The 23,543-nt window shown below is 40.0% G+C and overlaps 1 protein-coding gene across 1 annotated transcript in view; it reads right to left on the bottom strand.

The window, feature by feature from the left end:
- The window catches only part of nell2a (neural EGFL like 2a), a 123,395-nt gene that overhangs the window by 2,666 nt on the left and 97,186 nt on the right, over positions 1-23,543 (bottom strand). The window contains exons 16-18 of the mRNA XM_082160652.1: positions 15,240-15,380; positions 14,968-15,161; positions 12,166-12,342 (exon numbers count right to left, since the gene is read on the bottom strand). Of these exons, the coding sequence (XP_082016778.1) occupies positions 12,166-12,342; positions 14,968-15,161; positions 15,240-15,380 (512 nt within the window). The remainder of the gene's footprint in view (positions 1-12,165; positions 12,343-14,967; positions 15,162-15,239; positions 15,381-23,543) is intronic.

Here is a 23,543-nt window from a genome sequence, read left to right as displayed (position 1 = left end):
TGAAAACACCAGAGAAACCAACAATACTTCACCCAGCTGAAAACACCCAGAGAAACCAACAATACTTCACCCTGCTGAAAACACCAGAGAAACCAACAATACTTCACCCTGCTGAAAACACCAGAGAAACCAACAATACTTCACCCAGCTGAAAACACCAGAGAAACCAACAATACTTCACCCAGCTGAAAACACTCAGAGAAACCAACAATACTTCACCCTGCTGAAAACACCAGAGAAACCAACAATACTTCACCCTGCTGAAAACACCCAGAGAAACCAACAATACTTCACCCTGCTGAAAACACCAGAGAAACCAACAATACTTCACCCAGCTGAAAACACTCAGAGAAACCAACAATACTTCACCCTGCTGAAAACACACAGAGAAACCAACAATACTTCACCCAGCTGAAAACACCAGAGAAACCAACAATACTTCACCCTGCTGAAAACACCAGAGAAACCAACAATACTTCACCCTGCTGAAAACACCCAGAGAAACCAACAATACTTCACCCTGCTGAAAACACCCAGAGAAACCAACAATACTTCACCCTGCTGAAAACACACAGAGAAACCAACAATACTTCACCCTGCTGAAAACACCAGAGAAACCAACAATACTTCACCCTGCTGAAAACACCAGAGAAACCAACAATACTTCACCCTGCTGAAAACACCAGAGAAACCAACAATACTTCACCCAGCTGAAAACACCAGAGAAACCAACAATACTTCACCCAGCTGAAAACACCAGAGAAACCAACAATACTTCACCCAGCTGAAAACACCAGAGAAACCAACAATACTTCACCCAGCTGAAAACACTCAGAGAAACCAACAATACTTCACCCTGCTGAAAACACCAGAGAAACCAACAATACTTCACCCTGCTGAAAACACCAGAGAAACCAACAATACTTCACCCAGCTGAAAACACTCAGAGAAACCAACAATACTTCACCCTGCTGAAAACACACAGAGAAACCAACAATACTTCACCCAGCTGAAAACACCAGAGAAACCAACAATACTTCACCCTGCTGAAAACACCAGAGAAACCAACAATACTTCACCCTGCTGAAAACACCCAGAGAAACCAACAATACTTCACCCTGCTGAAAACACCCAGAAACCAACAATACTTCACCCAGCTGAAAACACCCAGAGAAACCAACAATACTTCACCCTGCTGAAAACACCCAGAGAAACCAACAATACTTCACCCTGCTGAAAACACCCAGAGAAACCAACAATACTTCACCCTGCTGAAAACACCCAGAGAAACCAACAATACTTCACCCAGCTGAAAACACCCAGAGAAACCAACAATACTTCACCCTGCTGAAAACACCAGAGAAACCAACAATACTTCACCCTGCTGAAAACACCAGAGAAACCAACAATACTTCACCCAGCTGAAAACACCAGAGAAACCAACAATACTTCACCCAGCTGAAAACACCAGAGAAACCAACAATACTTCACCCTGCTGAAAACACCAGAGAAACCAACAATACTTCACCCAGCTGAAAACACTCAGAGAAACCAACAATACTTCACCCTGCTGAAAACACCAGAGAAACCAACAATACTTCACCCTGCTGAAAACACCCAGAGAAACCAACAATACTTCACCCTGCTGAAAACACCAGAGAAACCAACAATACTTCACCCAGCTGAAAACACTCAGAGAAACCAACAATACTTCACCCTGCTGAAAACACTCAGAGAAACCAACAATACTTCACCCTGCTGAAAACACCCAGAGAAACCAACAATACTTCACCCTGCTGAAAACACCCAGAGAAACCAACAATACTTCACCCAGCTGAAAACACCCAGAGAAACCAACAATACTTCACCCTGCTGAAAACACCAGAGGAACCAACAATACTTCACCCAGCTGAAAACACCAGAGAAACCAACAATACTTCACCCTGCTGAAAACACCAGAGAAACCAACAATACTTCACCCAGCTGAAAACACTCAGAGAAACCAACAATACTTCACCCTGCTGAAAACACTCAGAGAAACCAACAATACTTCACCCAGCTGAAAACACTCAGAGAAACCAACAATACTTCACCCTGCTGAAAACACCAGAGAAACCAACAATACTTCACCCTGCTGAAAACACTCAGAGAAACCAACAATACTTCACCCAGCTGAAAACACTCAGAGAAACCAACAATACTTCACCCTGCTGAAAACACCCAGAGGAACCAACAATACTTCACCCTGCTGAAAACACCAGAGAAACCAACAATACTTCACCCTGCTGAAAACACCCAGAGAAACCAACAATACTTCACCCTGCTGAAAACACCAGAGAAACCAACAATACTTCACCCAGCTGAAAACACTCAGAGAAACCAACAATACTTCACCCAGCTGAAAACACCAGAGAAACCAACAATACTTCACCCTGCTGAAAACACCAGAGAAACCAACAATACTTCACCCTGCTGAAAACACCCAGAGAAACCAACAATACTTCACCCTGCTGAAAACACCCAGAGAAACCAACAATACTTCACCCTGCTGAAAACACCCAGAGAAACCAACAATACTTCACCCTGCTGAAAACACACAGAGAAACCAACAATACTTCACCCTGCTGAAAACACCAGAGAAACCAACAATACTTCACCCTGCTGAAAACACCAGAGAAACCAACAATACTTCACCCTGCTGAAAACACACAGAGAAACCAACAATACTTCACCCAGCTGAAAACACCAGAGAAACCAACAATACTTCACCCTGCTGAAAACACCAGAGAAACCAACAATACTTCACCCTGCTGAAAACACCCAGAGAAACCAACAATACTTCACCCTGCTGAAAACACCCAGAGAAACCAACAATACTTCACCCTGCTGAAAACACACAGAGAAACCAACAATACTTCACCCTGCTGAAAACACCAGAGAAACCAACAATACTTCACCCTGCTGAAAACACCAGAGAAACCAACAATACTTCACCCTGCTGAAAACACCAGAGAAACCAACAATACTTCACCCAGCTGAAAACACCAGAGAAACCAACAATACTTCACCCAGCTGAAAACACCAGAGAAACCAACAATACTTCACCCAGCTGAAAACACCAGAGAAACCAACAATACTTCACCCAGCTGAAAACACTCAGAGAAACCAACAATACTTCACCCTGCTGAAAACACCAGAGAAACCAACAATACTTCACCCTGCTGAAAACACCCAGAGAAACCAACAATACTTCACCCTGCTGAAAACACCAGAGAAACCAACAATACTTCACCCAGCTGAAAACACTCAGAGAAACCAACAATACTTCACCCTGCTGAAAACACACAGAGAAACCAACAATACTTCACCCAGCTGAAAACACCAGAGAAACCAACAATACTTCACCCTGCTGAAAACACCAGAGAAACCAACAATACTTCACCCTGCTGAAAACACCCAGAGAAACCAACAATACTTCACCCTGCTGAAAACACCCAGAAACCAACAATACTTCACCCAGCTGAAAACACCCAGAGAAACCAACAATACTTCACCCTGCTGAAAACACCCAGAGAAACCAACAATACTTCACCCTGCTGAAAACACCCAGAGAAACCAACAATACTTCACCCTGCTGAAAACACCCAGAGAAACCAACAATACTTCACCCAGCTGAAAACACCCAGAGAAACCAACAATACTTCACCCTGCTGAAAACACCAGAGAAACCAACAATACTTCACCCTGCTGAAAACACCAGAGAAACCAACAATACTTCACCCAGCTGAAAACACCAGAGAAACCAACAATACTTCACCCAGCTGAAAACACCAGAGAAACCAACAATACTTCACCCTGCTGAAAACACCAGAGAAACCAACAATACTTCACCCAGCTGAAAACACTCAGAGAAACCAACAATACTTCACCCTGCTGAAAACACCAGAGAAACCAACAATACTTCACCCTGCTGAAAACACCCAGAGAAACCAACAATACTTCACCCTGCTGAAAACACTCAGAGAAACCAACAATACTTCACCCAGCTGAAAACACTCAGAGAAACCAACAATACTTCACCCTGCTGAAAACACTCAGAGAAACCAACAATACTTCACCCAGCTGAAAACACTCAGAGAAACCAACAATACTTCACCCTGCTGAAAACACCAGAGAAACCAACAATACTTCACCCTGCTGAAAACACTCAGAGAAACCAACAATACTTCACCCAGCTGAAAACACTCAGAGAAACCAACAATACTTCACCCTGCTGAAAACACCCAGAGGAACCAACAATACTTCACCCTGCTGAAAACACCAGAGAAACCAACAATACTTCACCCTCTGAAAACACCAGAGAAACCAACAATACTTCACCCTGCTGAAAACACCAGAGAAACCAACAATACTTCACCCTCTGAAAACACCAGAGAAACCAACAATACTTCACCCTGCTGAAAACACTCAGAGAAACCAACAATACTTCACCCTGCTGAAAACACTCAGAGAAACCAACAATACTTCACCCTGCTGAAAACACTCAGAGAAACCAACAATACTTCACCCTCTGAAAACACCAGAGAAACCAACAATACTTCACCCTGTTGAAAACACTCAGAGAAACCAACAATACTTCACCCTGCTGAAAACACCAGAGAAACCAACAATACTTCATCCTGCTGAAAACACCAGAGAAACCAACAATACTTCACCCAGCTGAAAACACCCAGAGAAACCAACAATACTTCACCCTGCTGAAAACACCAGAGAAACCAACAATACTTCACCCTGCTGAAAACACCAGAGAAACCAACAATACTTCACCCTGCTGAAAACACCAGAGAAACCAACAATACTTCACCCAGCTGAAAACACCAGAGAAACCAACAATACTTCACCCTGCTGAAAACACCAGAGAAACCAACAATACTTCACCCTGCTGAAAACACCAGAGAAACCAACAATACTTCACCCAGCTGAAAACACCAGAGAAACCAACAATACTTCACCCAGCTGAAAACACCAGAGAAACCAACAATACTTCACCCTGCTGAAAACACTCAGAGAAACCAACAATACTTCACCCTGCTGAAAACACCAGAGAAACCAACAATACTTCACCCTGCTGAAAACACCAGAGAAACCAACAATACTTCACCCTGCTGAAAACACCAGAGAACCAGAGAAACCAACAATACTTCACCCTGCTGAAAACACCAGAGAAACCAACAATACTTCACCCAGCTGAAAACACCAGAGAAACCAACAATACTTCACCCTGCTGAAAACACCAGAGAAACCAACAATACTTCACCCTGCTGAAAACACCAGAGAAACCAACAATACTTCACCCTGCTGAAAACACCAGAGAAACCAACAATACTTCACCCTGCTGAAAACACCAGAGAAACCAACAATACTTCACCCTGCTGAAAACACCAGAGAAACCAACAATACTTCACCCTGCTGAAAACACTCAGCGAAACCAACAATACTTCACCCAGCTGAAAACACCAGAAAACACCAGAGAAACCAACAATACTTCACCCTGCTGGAAACACCAGAGAAACCAACAATACTTCACCCTCTGAAAACACCAGAGAAACCAACAATACTTCACCCAGCTGAAAACACCAGAGAAACCAACAATACTTCACCCTGCTGGAAACACCAGAGAAACCAACAATACTTCACCCAGCTGAAAACACCAGAGAAACCAACAATACTTCACCCTCTGAAAACACCAGAGAAACCAACAATACTTCACCCTGCTGAAAACACCAGAGAAACCAACAATACTTCACCCTGCTGAAAACACCCAGAGGAACCAACAATACTTCACCCTGCTGAAAACACCCAGAGGAACCAACAATACTTCACCCTGCTGAAAACACCAGAGAAACCAACAATACTTCACCCTGCTGAAAACACCCAGAGGAACCAACAATACTTCACCCTGCTGAAAACACCAGAGAAACCAACAATACTTCACCCTGCTGAAAACACCCAGAGAAACCAACAATACTTCACCCTGCTGAAAACACCAGAGAAACCAACAATACTTCACCCTGCTGAAAACACCCAGAGGAACCAACAATACTTCACCCTGCTGAAAACACCAGAGAAACCAACAATACTTCACCCTGCTGAAAACACCAGAGAAACCAACAATACTTCACCCTGCTGAAAACACCCAGAGAAAACAACAATACTTCACCCTGCTGAAAACACCCAGAGAAACCAACAATACTTCACCCTGCTGAAAACACCCAGAGAAACCAACAATACTTCACCCTGCTGAAAACACTCAGAGAAACCATCAATACTTCACCCTGCTGAAAACACCCAGAGAAACCAACAATACTTCACCCTGCTGAAAACACCAGAGAAACCAACAATACTTCACCCTGCTGAAAACACCCAGAGAAAACAACAATACTTCACCCTGCTGAAAACACCCAGAGAAACCAACAATACTTCACCCTGCTGAAAACACCCAGAGAAACCAACAATACTTCACCCTGCTGAAAACACCCAGAGGAACCAACAATACTTCACCCTGCTGAAAACACCCAGAGGAACCAACAATACGACAGTGAAGGACCTGAAGCAACGGTCTGGGCTCAGACCCTACATGCACATGGTTGGTAAGATTATTAATGTTTCTGAAAGAGTCTCTTCTGCTCACCAAGGCTGCGTTTATTTGATCAAAAATACTGTAACATTTTTTATATTATATTATAATGTAAAACATCTGTTTTCTATGTGAATATATAGTAAAGTGTAATTTATTCCTGTGATCAAAGCTGAATGTTCAGCATCATTACTCCAGTCTTCAGTGTCACATGATCCTTCACAAATCACTCTAATATGATGATTTGATGATCAAGAAACATTTATGATTATTATCAGTGTTGGAAACACTTCATGTTTTTATGGAAACTGATACATTTTATTGTTCAGGATTCTTTGATGAATAGAAAGTTCAAAAGATCAGCATTTATTTGAAATGGAATCTTTTGTAACATTATAAATGTCTTGTCACTTTGCATCAATTTAACAAATCCTCGAATAAAGAATGAAATCCTTAAAAAAAAAATCTTACAGACCCCAAACTTTTGATTGGTACCGTATTATAATTATTATTTTGCCATTTTTAATCATTTCTGTGAATTTTTTTTCCCAGGTGTAGAAATCAAAATTGTAATATGCTTTATTTCCTAATAATAATAATAATAACATGATGATGATATTAATATTATATAGTAATAATATTTTTATTTTGTCTTATAATCCAAATTATTTTATTAATCCATATAAATGAAAACATTTCATTCGAGTCGTTTTACCTAATATACAGTATCTTATCTCTATAATGAAATCTAGTAATCTTCATTCAATATTTTGGGTTTGTTTTCCCTGATGAGAAAGACTGTAAATTATAAATGCATATATGTGCTGAAAGTTAGTTTTCAAAAAAAAAATGTCATGAGCGAAAAACACAAAACTACAATATTGATATCATGGGTCTTTAATAAATGATCCAAAATGTTAACTTCACATTGAGATGCTCGATAAAAAAAAGCCGGCTTATGCATGCGCAGGTGCTTTGCAATATTGTGCGTAAGTAAGAATAATTTTAGATAGTGAGATGTAATCGAGTTGACATTTAAAGCGTTCCTCACGCCGAAGCGCCACAATAATAACAGTCAAACACTCATCCGGCGGCTGGAAACAATATCATTTCTGCTATATTGCATGGATTTCTGAGCGCAGGTCTCTGTTGGTTCACCAGCTATCAATAACAGCCAAGCACTGACTCCCCAATACATCCTCAAATACAGGTCATATATTTCAGGTCTGGCTGAGCAGAGATTTGGCCGAGCGTTTTCATTTCAGCCGAGCTAACACACAGGAGGCGCTCTGACAGCCGTGCGAGATGCATGAGTCTTTTTGAAGTCTTTCCCTCGAATTCTGATTGTGTTTTGATCTCACGCGGTCCGGCTGCTTATCACCGCTGGAAGGGTAAAACCTGTTTACCCGAGCTATTGACCAGAGCTCTGAGTTTATTGCAGCATCTGCATTTTTCTTGCATGGAATGTAATATATTTTCCAGGATGCATATTTATCAGCCTGTGTTGGCAGAGCGTTACACACTGTGCTCTATATACTGCTTACTATACAGTGATGAACATTTCAGACTATAGTATGCTATACTGTTGTCACATGACCTCATTATTACATCATTATATGGTTTTGTTTAAAAATTATTTTATTAAAAAAACATGCAAAATTGCTATATTTAATTTACATTGATTTATATACAATTTTGTACACAAATAGGATAATAATAATAACAACAATAATAAGTATTATTATTATTATTATTATTATAAACTGAATTAAGCATTGGCATTTCTAAGATTTTAATAATTTATGTGATTTTTTTTTTTTTCAGGCCTGGAAATCAAAATTGTAACAATAATTGTGTACAAATAATTTTATAAATCCATGTAAATGTTTCATCCTATTTTGTGTACAAAAAAACAACAACAAAAACACACACACATTTTTATATATATATATATATATATATATATATATATATATATATATATATATATATATATACTGTATATATATACGTATATAATTTTTACTTTTTACATCTTTTATTATAGCAACTAAATCAACCAATTTAATAATTATTTTAAGGTCATATTTTCAATAATATAAGTTAATGATGTATTTATTATTATTATTTATTACTATTATTATTATTATTGCTGGTGTTATGAGCATCAGCATTTCAAAGATTTAAAAACATTTTTTTTAAATAATTGTTTTTAAATGTAATATAATTTTCCATGCCTACTGTAAATGTCCCTGATGTTTCTCTCTGTATTTTCCTCTGCTTCTTCTTCATGTGTTTGCGTCTGGGAGAATGAAGCGGTCGCTGTAACGGCCCCTCGGAGCGCCAGTGTTAATGAGAGCCAGTGTTAATGAGCGCACGCTTGATCAACGAGCCTCGTCTCCGCCCACCGCACAGATGATTTGTGGGAAAAGAGTCGAGCAGGAGGGGGTCACAACAAGCTGCTTTCTTCCACAAAACCCCCTCATGAATGCAAATATGACATTAGCATTTGAGGAGCATATGGCTGGAGGAGGAGAGGTGTTTCGAACACTCGGTAGGGAGCATCGAGATTCATACCACATACGAGCAGCTCAGAATCCATCATGCTGCGTTTATTTATTATTCTTTGATTATCGTTGAGTTTGTGATGTTTGGAAAGATACTAGGGGTCTCAAACTCGAATTACCTGGGAGCCGCTAACTCATGTTCTCCATCGGGGGCCGAAAATAGATGTTTTTACAACCACAAATTTGATCTATATACAGTTATTATTGCATTTAGTGCTTTAAAGCCAACATGAGCTCTTTCCATCCACTTCACATTTTGATTTATCGCATAAAACACTGGATGGAAACACTCAATTGAGGGGGATAATTTCATTATCCGAAAAAATTCCTCAAAACCTCATGTGACTTTGCCTCAGCGGAGGCTGTGATTGGATAACTGGAGTAACCAGCGGACCAATGGCGTCGCAGCATCTCTAATGTTGGTTTGGTGTTTCTGAAACGCCGGAGTCAAAGTGTGTGATCTGGAAATATTTGGTTTAATTCCCTCCAGAAGCGTCTCACACGAGTGTGTTCCCATTCCCAAACACCAGCATCCGAACGCAATAGAACATGACAGAGTTTACTGTGAAAAAGGGAAAAGCCCGATTGCAGAAACGTACATTTTTTGTGCTAGTTTCCCAGGAAGTGACGATTTTGTTCTCTTGGACACATGGGATGGAAATGTTGCTTTATTCACAAATGTTTTATGCGGTATTACAATGTTAAGTTCGCAACTTTGGATAAAAACACAGCTAATGACTATTTCAGGGTAATAAAGTTAATGAGAAAGCCCCTTCCACTGCTTTATAAGTAAATTATCAGAGTCTGAAAGCCCCACCCACTCCCTCATAGGAAATCAGAGTCTGAAAGCCCCTCCCACTCCCTTATAAGGAAATCAGAGTCTGAAAGCCCCTCCCACTCCCTCATAAGGAAATGAGTCTGAAAGCCCCTCCCACTGCCTTATAAGGAAATCGTCAGAGTCTGAAAGCCCCGCCCACTCCCTTATAAGGAAATCACCAGAGTCTAAAAAGCCCCTCCCACTCCCTCATAGGAAATCAGAGTCTGAAAGCCCCTCCCAATCCCTCATAGGAAATCAGAGTCTGAAAGCCCCTCCCACTCCCTCATAGGAAATCAGAGTCTGAAAGTCCCTCCCACTCCCTTATAAGGAAATCAGAGTCTGAAAGCCCCTCCCACTCCCTCATAAGGAAATCAGTCTGAAAGCCCCTCCCACTCCCTTATAAGGAAATCATCAGAGTCCGAAAGCCCCGCCCACTCCCTTATAAGGAAATCACCAGAGTCTGAAAGCCCCTCCCACTCCCTCATAGGAAATCAGAGTCTGAAAGCCCCTCCCACTCCCTCATAGGAAATCAGAGTCTGAAAGCCCCTCCCACTCCCTCATAAGGAAATCACCAGTCTGAAAGCCCCGCCCACTCCCTCATAGGAAATCAGTCTGAAAGCCCCGCCCACTCCCTCAGAGGAAATCAGAGTCTGAAAGCCCCGCCCACTCCCTCATAGGAAATCAGAGTCAGAAAGCCCCTCCCACTCCCTCATTAGGAAATCAGAGTCTGAAAGCCCCGCCCACTCCCTCATAAGGAAATCAGAGTCTGAAAGCCCCGCCCACTCCCTCATAGGAAATCAGAGTCTGAAAGCCCCTCCCACTCCCTCATAAGGAAATCAGAGTCTGAAAGCCCCTCCCACTCCCTTACAGGAAATCAGAGTCTGAAAGCCCCTCCCACTCCCTCATAGGAAATCAGAGTCTGAAAGCCCCGCCCACTCCCTCATAAGGAAATCAGAGTCTGAAAGCCCCGCCCACTCCCTCATAGGAAATCAGAGTCTGAAAGCCCCTCCCACTCCCTCATAAGGAAATCAGAGTCTGAAAGCCCCGCCCACTCCCTCATAAGGAAATCAGAGTCTGAAAGCCCCGCCCACTCCCTCATAGGAAATCAGAGTCTGAAAGCCCCTCCCACTCCCTCATAAGGAAATCAGAGTCTGAAAGCCCCTCCCACTCCCTTACAGGAAATCAGAGTCTGAAAGCCCCTCCCACTCCCTCATAGGAAATCAGAGTCTGAAAGTCCCTCCCACTCCCTTATAAGGAAATCAGAGTCTGAAAGCCCCTCCCACTCCCTCATAAGGAAATCAGTCTGAAAGCCCCTCCCACTCCCTTATAAGGAAATAATCAGAGTCCGAAAGCCCCGCCCACTCCCTTATAAGGAAATCACCAGAGTCTGAAAGCCCCTCCCACTCTCTCATAGGAAATCAGAGTCTGAAAGCCCCTCCCACTCCCTCATAAGGAAATCACCAGTCTGAAAGCCCCGCCCACTCCCTCATAGGAAATAAGTCTGAAAGCCCCTCCCACTCCCTCATAAGGAAATCAGAGTCTGAAAGCCCCGCCCACTCCCTCATAGGAAATCAGAGTCTGAAAGCCCCGCCCACTCCCTCATAAGGAAATCAGAGTCTGAAAGCCCCGCCCACTCCCTCATAAGGAAATCAGAGTCTGAAAGCCCCGCCCACTCCCTCATAAGGAAATCAGAGTCTGAAAGCCCCGCCCACTCCCTCATAAGGAAATCAGAGTCTGAAAGCCCCGCCCACTCCCTCATAAGGAAATCAGAGTCTGAAAGCCCCGCCCACTCCCTCATAAGGAAATCAGAGTCTGAAAGCCCCTCCCACTCCCTCATAAGGAAATCAGAGTCTGAAAGCCCCGCCCACTCCCTTATAAGGAAATCTGTGTCAGTCGAGTGCATGAAGTGTCCAACATTCCACATTTAGTTTTTTCGGTTAATTAAGTGCATCATCCAAGTATTTAAAGTGCCCTTCTTTTATTTGTAATTTTCAGTGAACACTATTCTTTTTCTAATTTTCACTACGCACACTATTTATACTACAAAACGGCATAGAATAGTGCATAAGTATGTGAATTGGGACGCACTCTTTGTTTCCATCACATCCCTGTGGTAGAGTGTAAGTGTGTGCTGTGCTTCTCACCAGACACTGGCAGCGCTGGCAGCTCTCGATCCAGGTGTCTCCACTGGAGTACGTCAGCAGTCCGTTCTGATGGAGACACTGGGACGTCAGGCGCGGGTCGCACTCCGGACAGCAGAACAGATCCAGCGTGGGATTGTCACAATCGCACACCATCCGTCTGCACATGACCCGACCCGACTGCAGGAGACAGGTGAAACACACGCGTCAGGAAAACCACAGCCATTCCAGCAAAAAGAGCTTCTGAAAGCAGAGATCAACTCTAGGCCTACATTTTTTTATTGTGTACTAAAATAACAAAAATTTTAATTATTCCATATTTTAAAAACAACACAAAATTACTCCAACATTAAAATACAAATTTTAGATGCTAAAATAACACTGCTTTGTCTTACTGTAACTACACTTTTTTAATTTTTTTAATTAATGAATGGTTAACCAAATATGTTCAACATAGATTTGCAAATATATTCAATAAATAAGACACTAGGCCGTGTGATATAGGGATTTTACAACAGTGGATTGGAAATACTTTTCTAGGCGAATTTTATAGCCGATTTTATTTAATGTAAAGTTATTTTCGTGTATCCTTGCATATTGATATGTAAGTACATATTTAGAAATAAGTTTTTAAAAAAGATTTTGATATATATATGATCACACATGTAAAAATGTTACAATTATTTTTATAAAAAAATATTTGATGTATATATTTAATGTTTTTTTATATATTTACACATTATAACATTGTAGTATATATATATACTGTATAGTTTTTATTAAATGTATATATTTATTTGAATGTTTTTCCTTATACTTACACATCATTGTAATATTTGTTGTACTGCCTTTAGTTAATCTTACTGCAGCTGCACTATTTACAATGTTTTTTAATAGATTGATGTTTTAATAGACATTATGCCACAAATGCTGTTGATAAACTTTTCAAAGCCTGTTCTTGTGATCATGTGACCTCTCAACGTGTGATATTAAATCTATAAGTGTTAAATCTATAATATTAAATCTAAGTGTGTTTTGTAACAACAGGAGCTTGTTATGAAAGCATAGATGAACAGTAAACAGAGAATTTACCGCTCAAGCGTCAGCATCATATGACTTCAGAAGAGTTTTTGAAGAAGCCGAAGCGGGTAAAGCAAATACCCTTGATAACTCTGTGACACGGAGCAGAGAAAGTCTCATGTTCAGTCGAGCGGACAGAATCTAATTCTGAATGACAGCTCTCCCTCTTCCACGTCAATTAAACGCTTTCGGCTGATTAAGACTGATTCGCTCACTCTGTCCTTCACCATGAGCGTGATAATTGGTAGATTGATTATTTAATATCTGAAAAGCCATCGTGCTCGTCGCCTCCTCCAGATGCAAGAAAACATTTCAATTAAATACTTAATTACCGACTGTGACCAGCCAAATTGATGGAGGTCAATCGCTTAAATGAAAATGTGACTCCTCAAGCGCTTCCAATCAAAACAGCAGCACAAAACTGAGGCTAAAAAAATCATAATCTAACATAACTAAGTATGTTGCCATTTATTTATTCAAGAAAAAAAATTCACCATAGTTGAGTCTAGGTGAATTAAACTCGTATTTTCTTTAGTTATTTTCTGGTATCTTTACTTGTATCATGTGAAAATTACCACAGAATTTAAAATAAGTATTTTGTTATAATACTGATAAAATACTTTATATATAACATTATAATGATATTATATACAATATTATTATTATATTATATTTAACAATTATTTTTATAAAGAATTACAATTCAATCTTTACAGATTGTTGTAATATTTGTTGTACTGTCTTGTTATAGTTATCTAAAGCTAAAACCAAGCTAAAACATTTTTGTTACTTGAAATAAAATAAACATTAACTGAAATAAAAAAATTATAAATAAAAAAATCATAATATTCTTTTATGATTTTCATTCAGTTTGACTTGATGTGCTAGAATAACTCAAATAAAACTGAAATAAAAATAAAACTAGTCTTTTTAAAAAACTAATAAAAATGACAAAAACACAACACAATTACAAAAACTTAAAACTTAAAATAAACAGGAAATATTAAAATAATAATATAAAAATTGATTGGAAATACTTTTCTTCATTTTTCACAGATCACTGTGATCTGATTTTATTTTATATAAAAAGTTATTTTCAGGAATCCTTGCATGTATCAAGTGAAAATTACCAGGAAATTGAACAGAAATATATATTTTTCAAAAGTAATTTTATCTATTTTTATGATTTTATATATTATATATATTAAGTGGCTTTAAGTACTATGTACTTATTGTGTTCATGTTGTATAGTAAAACACTTTTGCTGCTCTTGAGGTGTGATACAGGTACGGTTAGGCACTGGTGAGGTTTAAGGGTGGGTTAAGGTGTATGTGAAGGATCAACTGTGTAATTACAAATGTAATTACATAAATTAATTACAGCTGTAATTACATGCAGGTATTTTCTAAATATAAGTATAATGTAAAAACATGTATGTACACAATAAGTCCATTGTATCAAATTATTAATTTCAATGTTAGTACATAGTAGTTAAAGCCACTTAATAGTAAGTGGGACCCATTAGGTCATGTATGTATTTAATTTTAAAGCCTGTTCTTTTGATCATGTGACCTTATGCATCTGCCCTTCACATCTCAGGATGACACAGTGAAGCCCTAGTGATTTATCGTGACGCTCTGTCCAGTTAAACCTAATGGCTTTCACAGGACCTTCACCATGACCTCAAAGATGACAGCTTACCCATAATGCATCACTCTCACTGACCTGACACGAGCAAACAGAGCATCTGTCATTGTCCAGGACCCAGATCTGCCCGTTGTGCTTGACCTTGGTGTCGTGGATGCAGTCGCCGGTGCAGTTGTGCCCGTGTGGACAGCGGCAGTCGTATCCGCCGTCCAGGTTGAAGCACACGGTGTCGTTGGCGCAGGTGCTGCGACCCGTCCGACACTCGTTGATATCTGTCGGAGGAGGTGAGAGTGTGTTAAACATACACAGTGTTTGAGAACTGTGTGTATGTGTGTGTGTTTGGACTGTACCTTTACAGGACTCTCCATTTGCAGTGAAAACCTCGTTATCATGGTAACCCTCTCGGCACTCGCAGTGATACCAACCAGGTAAATTCACACAGGTGGCGTGTGTGTCACACTGCACCAAACCCTCCGAGCACTCGTCGATATCTGAACACACACACACACACACACACACACACACACGGGTCATTATCTCGTGCACTGCCTACATGGACAGCATTTTAATGCATGTGTCTGCAACATTCTGCCAAATTGTAATGCAGGACAGCATTACACGGCAACTAAAAATAGTCACATTTAAAATGCATGCATTTTAACACTAACTGTATGCAGTGTAAGTCACTTGATAAGCATAAATGCGCAAATGTTGATGTAACATTAAACTCTATTGGAATCAGTTGTAAGTCACAACAAAGAGCTGCTGTTTATGAAAAACGTCCCAAATTAGACATTTAAATAGTTAATTAAATTATATTACTATATAAAATCTACCTGTATGTAATATAAATGTATGAATGAATGTAAATGTTAATGTCACATCAAACTATGTTGCAATCAGTTGTACAACAGAGTTGTCTATGTAAAATGCACCAAATTAGTCATTTAAATAGTTAATTAAATTATATTAATAACATTAAATTCTAATTTTATATATATAAATCCTATATTTTTTTCAAAACTGAAATGTGTTTACCAATTTAAAAATGGGCAATTATTTTTATAAAACATTCAATAATTTTATTTATATAACTTCTAATTGTGTATAATATATAATAAACAATTTTATATATATATATATATATTTTTTTTAACTACCATCATGGCAACATTTGTTTTACTGCTTTTAAGCTCATTTTAATTTAAGAAAATTACAGTAGTTTTAACTGTAATATATCTAAGAAATGACTATTATAGTAATGAGAATCTAATGAGAATCATCAGTGAGAGAAATGAGTAAGTAAATGGGAAAAGTGGTGGAGAACGCGGGCACAAATCATAATGGTCCTAAAAATAGGCTTTATTTTCTTTTATACAAAATCATTATTGTTTTGTTTTCTTATGATTCTGGGGTGAAATATGACCAGGACATGTTTTCATTCACCCACAGACACCAGCATCTGAATCCAATCCCATCTTCAGACAAATGGCTTTCGCAATTCAGACATAATGAGTCAAATTATATTAAATTAGACGGCAGTGGGCGACATTAAAGCGATTATTACTCAGACGGTCATGGAGAAAGAGACGCGGGGAAGATTTTCTCAATGATTAAACACTCACAGAAGAGATGAAACTCTGTTCTGATTAAAGCTGATCATTATGAAAATGATTCTTTACACATGGAGTCATCAGCGGCCAATCACAGCGCAACCTCACTGCAGTCAGGTGATCACTGGGAGGTTGACGGGGTTTCTGGGAGTTTTCAGAGACCAGATTGAAGGATAATTATGTGAAACTGATATTAAACGTGACCCATCCTCTGATTATTTTTGTGTTGGCGGTGAAGATGAGTAATATCAGAGATGGATAAAGGGAAACTCGTTGAACAATGAAATTCTGGTTGTTTTGTCATTGAGTCTTGTAGAATAGTCTATATGCTTTAAACACACGTCAATATTGATTTGTGTCTTTATTAGTGATTATTAGCAATGTTTAATTGAGTCAGAACAATGACAGTGAAGGGCGAATGGCATTGTTTGGTTTCTCTATTGAAGGTGATGAAAGATTCATAAATGCATGTAAATGTCCTTTGTTGTGAGTTTATATGTTTAGGGATTAAGATTATATTGTTTTTGTTTTTATAATATTATAGTTTTATATAATATTATTTACTATATTATGTATGTATGTAATATAATTTAATATTATATAATTATAAATTTGCACATATTAAGTTTCTTATTTGTTTTTTCTGTTATATATTTTAGATCTTGTATTTTTTGTTGATTCATTTTGTTATTAGAATTATTATATATTTTATTTTAATTTATATGTGCTTTTATACTGTAATATTTTAACAATATTTTATTTATAATATTGTTAAATAGATTAGATTTTATTAAAAAAATTATATATTATTTATTTAATATGTATAATATTACAAATTAATATATGATTTGTAATACATTATTATAATATATTTATATATTTATATGTGTTTTTATATTGTAATATTTTAACAAATGTTTCATGAATAATATTTAATATTATATAGATTAGATTTCAATAAAACACTAAAATATATTATTTAAATATTCCATTATGTATAATAGTATATATTAATATATTAGTATTTATAATACATTAAGACATTAATATTATTATTTTTTATTTTTTTTACTTTTTATAATGAATTTTATATTATATCATATAAATAATATCAATTTTGCCCCTCCTTGAGCTGCCACCTTACCGTGGTGGAGGGGTTTGAGTACCCGAACGATCCTAGGAGCTATGTTGTCCGGGGCTATATGCCCCTGGTAGGGTCTCCCATGGCAAACAGGTCCTGGGTGACGGGTCAGACTAAGAGCGGTTCACAACAGACCCCCAGCTATGGGTTAAATAGCTTTACAGCCATCAGACAATGGCTCCACTGCCTTGTGGATATCTCCGGGAGGAGTAAAGGCTAAGGAGTAAACCCGACAGAAATCTGGAGTGGAGCCCCTTAGGCGGCAAGAATGACTATTTGTCACCTTTCCGGCAACTCCTGCAGCCAAGCCAGGTGCCAAATGTCATGCTTCGCACTCCTTTGGACCCCACTAGCGAGGCCGAGAGGGGGATTCTGACGAATGGGCAGCCCAGGATCTCCATACACCGTGCCCAGGCTATGCGTCCTGGAGAGGCCACTCCAGTATCGCTGCTCGCAGTGATAAAAAACAACACGGGAGGCAGCAGTTACGAGTGATAAGTCCAGAGTAAATTGGTGTACGCTCAAACGCTACGGGTTGTGTCCGACGGTGGGAGGGATCATTGAAATCCTACCCCAGCCAGTAAGGTGCTGACCCACCACAGTCTGCCTGCTTCATCGCACCAGGCAAAGAAAAAAAAAATCATAAACCACCAATCTTGCGACTAGCATGCTGGAATGTCAGGACTATGTGCCCTGGCTTTTCCATAGACCTTGATCAGGTTGATGACTTCAGAAAAAACAGCAATCATCAATCGTGAGCTCTTGAGGCTGGACATTGACATCGCTGCACTACAGGAGACCAGACTCCCCTTAAATGGCAGCATCAGGGAACAGGAGTACACTTTCTTCTGGCAGGGAAAGGAACCAGACGAACCAAGACTGCATGGTGCTGGATTTGCATTCAGAAACTCTCTGCTATCGTCAGTCGAACCGCCAGCAAAAGGTACAGCCCGTATCCTCTCCCTTTGCCTCTCAACCTCCACAGGCCTAGTGAACATCCTGAGCGTCTATGCTCCTACACTCAGCTCCCCAGCCGAGGCCAAGGAAGAATTCTACGAGGAACTCTTGACCATCATTAAAGGAATTTCCCCCATCGAACAACTGTACGTGCTTGGGGACTTCAACGCTCGGGTGGGAAATGACTGTGATTCCTGGCCCTGCAGTATTGGTCATTTCGGCATTGGCAGAATGAATGAAAACGGACAGAGACTGCTTGAGCTATGCTCCTACCACGACCTCTGCATAACTAACACATTCTTCTCCACCAAGCCCAACCATAGAGTATCCTGGCGACACCCAAGATCCCATCACTGGCATCAGCTGGACCTCATTATCACCAGAAGAGCCTCACTGAACTGTGTTCTCATTACACGCTGCTATCACAGCGCTGACTGTGACACCGACCATTCACTGGTTTGCAGCAAGGTGCGCCTTCAACCGAAGCGGATCCACCGATCAAAGTAGAAACGACGCCCACGCATCAATACAGCAAGGACAACAATCCCAGATTTGTGTGAGCGATTCGCTGCCTCCATCACAGAGGCCCTCAGAAATTGCCACAAAGCACCAGGCAGCGATGGTATTCCTCCAGAGGTCATCAAGGCTGGGAAGAAGACCATTCTTCTTCACCATTTGCATGAGCTCTTGTTGCAGTGCTGGGAAGGAACAGTGCCCCAGGACATGCGTGACGCCACCATCATCACTCTCTATAAAAACAAAGGAGACCGTAGTGACTGTAACAACTATCGTGGAATATCACTTCTCAGTATAGTTGGGAAAGCCTTTGCCCGGGTAGTATTAGTCAGGTTACAGGCACCAGCAGAGTGCATATATACTGAAGCTCAGTGTGGATTCAGAGCAGGGAGGTCAACAGTTGACATGATCTTCTCATTGAGGCAAGAGAAATGTCGCGAGCAGAGTGCTCCATTGTTCATCGCCTTTATCGACTTGACTAAGGCGTTCGATCTGGTCAGCCGGAAAAGCCTCTTCACCCTACTGCAAAGGATAGGATGCCCCCACAAGCTTTTGAGGATTATCATCTCTTTTCATGATGATATGCAAGGCATTGTCCAGTACGATGGCTCTTCCTCAGACCCATTCCCTATCAGAGGTGGAGTGAAGCAGGGCTGCGTACTCGCTCCAGCGCTCTTCGGCATCTTCTTTTCCTTGCTGCTGACCCACGCCTTTAGTAAATCAGAAAAAGGCATATACCTCCACACTCGAACCGATGGAAACCTGTTAAACACAGCACGCCAAGGTGCGAAAGGTTCTGATACGGGAGATGCTTTACGCAGATGACGCTGCCTTGACTGCACACTCCAAACAAGTTCTACAACAACTTATCAACCGTTTTGCGGATGCCTGCAGAGATTTTGGCCTCACCATCAGTCTCAAAAAGACCATAATGGGCCAAGATGTTAGCAGCATCCCGAATATCTCCATTGCTGACTACACCCTCGAAGTGGTAGATAACTTTACCTACCTTGGCTCTACCATTTCCAGCAACCCTCTCCATGGATGCCGAGCTAAATACTCGGATTGGTAAGGCAGCAGCAGCTATGGCCTGTCTAGCAAAGAGAGCTTGGGATAATTCCATGCTGACAACCCATACCAAGATGAGGGTGTATCAAGCTTGCGTGCTCAGTACTCTACTATACAGTAGTGAAGCATGGATCCTGTACTCCCGGCAAGAACGCAGACTCAACTCATTCCACCTGCACTGCCTCAGGAAAATCCTGGGCATCACCTGGCAAGAATGTGTCCCAAACAAGGACGTTCTGGCCAAGGCGGGAATACCAAGCATGTTTGCATTACTCTCCCAGAAACGGCTGCGCTGCCAAGGCCATGTCAGTCGCATGCAGGATGGTCGTATACCCAAAGATCTACTCTACAGCGAGCTTGCTACGGGCTCCAGACCAGCAGGAAGGCCTGTTCTTCGCTACAAAGACGTTTGTAAACGAGACTTGAAGGTAGGCAACATCAATCCAGCAGTCTGGGAAGCAGCAGCTGCAGATCACTGCAGGTGGAGGCAGGTTGTCGAAGCAGGCATCAAAGTTTCGGAGAAGAAAAAAGAGGACGAGTGGGAAGAGCGGAGAAAGCGCAGACAGAGGGTTGTATCCGCAGATATAGCACCAACAGATCCAGACCCAGGCACATACTACACCTGCAGCAACTGCAGCAGAGCCTGCCGCTCCAAAATTGGACTGTACAGTCACAGCAGGCGCTGCATACCAACCAAAGAGACTCTTTGACGCATATTCCATTGTCTCCAGAGACAGACGGATGCCAACAACAACAAACAATTATATTATTACTATTTTAACATTTTAATAAAACATTAAAATATATTATTTAAATATTCTATTATGTATAATAGTATATATTAATATATTAGTATTTATAATACATTAATATTATTATTACTTATTTATTTACTTTTTATTATGAATTTTATATTATTATATCATATTAATAATTAACAATTTTATAGTATTATATTATATTATAACTATTTTAACATTTTAACAATAGTTTAAAAAAGTTTTATCAAGTATAATGTTTTATAAATTATATTTTAAAAAACAATTGTCGTAAACGGTTCGGGACGATTATTTATTATTTTTGAAGATTTGACATTTGGTTGCATCCTAAACTTTCAGGAACATTACAGTGAATCTGACTGTAAATGGAAAGTTTTGTCCATCAACCCAAAACTCTGTCTGCAGTTTTCCCCCTGGTTGAAAAGCCGTGTCACACACACACACACACACACACACACACACACACACACACACACACACACACTCCTCTATTCTCCTGCGCTCACACCAGCAGAGACGAGTGGAGAATAGATGAGCGAATCTCTTTCACAGATGCGTGTGTTTTCTGCAGAATGCTGAAATGGCTCTCGTTCTCTCGAGCAGAAGCGATTGCAGTTTGCAGAACAGACTGCCTTTGAAACTGAAAAGCCGTCTGGCCGTTCAGTGAAGAAAAGAAAGAAAAAAAGACAAGAAAGAGCTGGAGTTGAGTGTGGGGAATCAGTGTGGGATGCTTGTGTTTTTTATTGTGCTATTTATATCTGAATAGATGTCAGGTTTATAAATATACGCAGTATAACAGGCAATTTATTGCGTAAAAGAAAAACATTATGTTCTCTGATTGATTCTTTTATATTTTCAAATATAATTTCTTGTATTTTCTGGCAGATTGATGGAAGAATCAAAGATGTTCTTCTAAAATCACGAATGAAGCATTAGGAAGTCTGATTCATTTTTAGGAATCAGTTCATTTGGACAGATTTTTTTAAATAATATGTTCATCGATACATTTGAGTTTCATTTGAGACTTTTTAGTTTCTTATGTACAAAATAATATTTAGTTTAACAAGGCTGTTCTTAACGTTTTTTCATCAGTTTTTTATTTAATAAGTGTTTTTTTTCATTTAAGAATGTTTTTTCCCTTTAATGGCTTTAATATAGTCTTTGTATTGCAGTTAACTACTATTTTAAAAGAGAGGCTTGTACACATCAAGTGACAAACTACAGTTCAGAATAAAACTAGACTGTAAAAAATGATTATTGGAGCACATTTTACATCTTTTGAAGAGTTTTTTCCAGTGTAGAGTCACCAGCACTGATCTTGAGTTTCACAGGCTAACGGCTGGTGGTTTAATGTCTGTGTTGCAGGTAATCCTGTTTTACTCGACCGCTCAAGAACAACGCAATAAAACTGATGCATGTCAATGAGAGAGAGAGAGAGACAGCGAGAGAGAGAGAGAGAGAGAGAGAGAGAGAGAGAGAGAACAGGTGAAAATATACAGAGGGACACAAGGAAGATCTTCTCATAGAGGACGAACCTGTCGCATCCACACGACGTGTGTGTGTGTGTGTGTGAGAGAGTGTGTGTGTGTGTGCGAGTGTGTGTCTGTGTGTGTACGTGTACGTGACTGTGTGAGTGTGAGAGTGTGACTGTGTGTGTGCGAGTGAGTGTGTGACTGTGCTTGTGTGCGAGTGTGTGTCTGAGTGTGTGTGAGTGTGTGTGTGCGAGTGTGTGTCTGTGTGTGTACGTGTACGTGACTGTGTGAGTGTGAGAGTGTGACTGTGTGTGTGCGAGTGAGTGTGTGACTGTGCTTGTGTGCGAGTGTGTGTCTGAGTGTGTGTGAGTGTGTGTGTGTCAAGTCAAGTCAAGTCAAGTCAAGTTTATTTGTATAGCGCTTTTCACAATACAGATTGTATCAAAGCAGCTTCACAGTATTAAATTTAAATAATACAACAAAGTTTGTTTCAAGAGGAATTTATTGATTGATAAAATTAAATTAAATATCCCCAAAATATCCCCAACTGAGCAAGCCAAAGGCAACAGTGGCAAGGAACCGAAAAACTCCATCAAGTGACCTAATGGTGTCCTAAAACTCCACCAGGTGACCTAATGGTGTCCTAAAACTCCATCAGGTGACCTAATGGTGTCCTAAAACTCCATCAGGTGACCTAATGGAGAAAAAAAAACCTTGGGAGAACCCAGGCTCAGTCGGGGGCCAGTTCTCCTCTGGCATTTATGAGCTAGAGGCCGGATTGTAGTTTGAACTGTAGGATTATATGAATGCCTGGCTGAAGAGATGCGACTTTAATCTAGTTTTAAACTGGGAGAGCGAGTCTGAGCAACGAACAGTATCAGGAAGACTATTCCAGAGTTTTGGAGCCAAATGTGAAAATGCTCTCCCTCCTTTGGTGGTTCTGGATATCCTAGGTATGACCAAAAGCCTTGAATTTAGTGATCTTAAAGAGCGCGATGGATTATAGGGCGATAGAAGATCCGTTAAATAGACTGGAGCTAAGCCGTTTAGGGCTTTATAGGTCAGTAGCAATACCTTGTAATTAATACGGAACTTTATAGGTAACCAA

This window comes from Leuciscus leuciscus (assembly GCF_965113295.1).
Source record: "Leuciscus leuciscus genome assembly, chromosome: 25".
Taxonomy (NCBI): Eukaryota; Metazoa; Chordata; class Actinopteri; order Cypriniformes; family Leuciscidae; genus Leuciscus; species Leuciscus leuciscus.
This window is presented reverse-complemented; position numbering and strand designations above follow the sequence as displayed.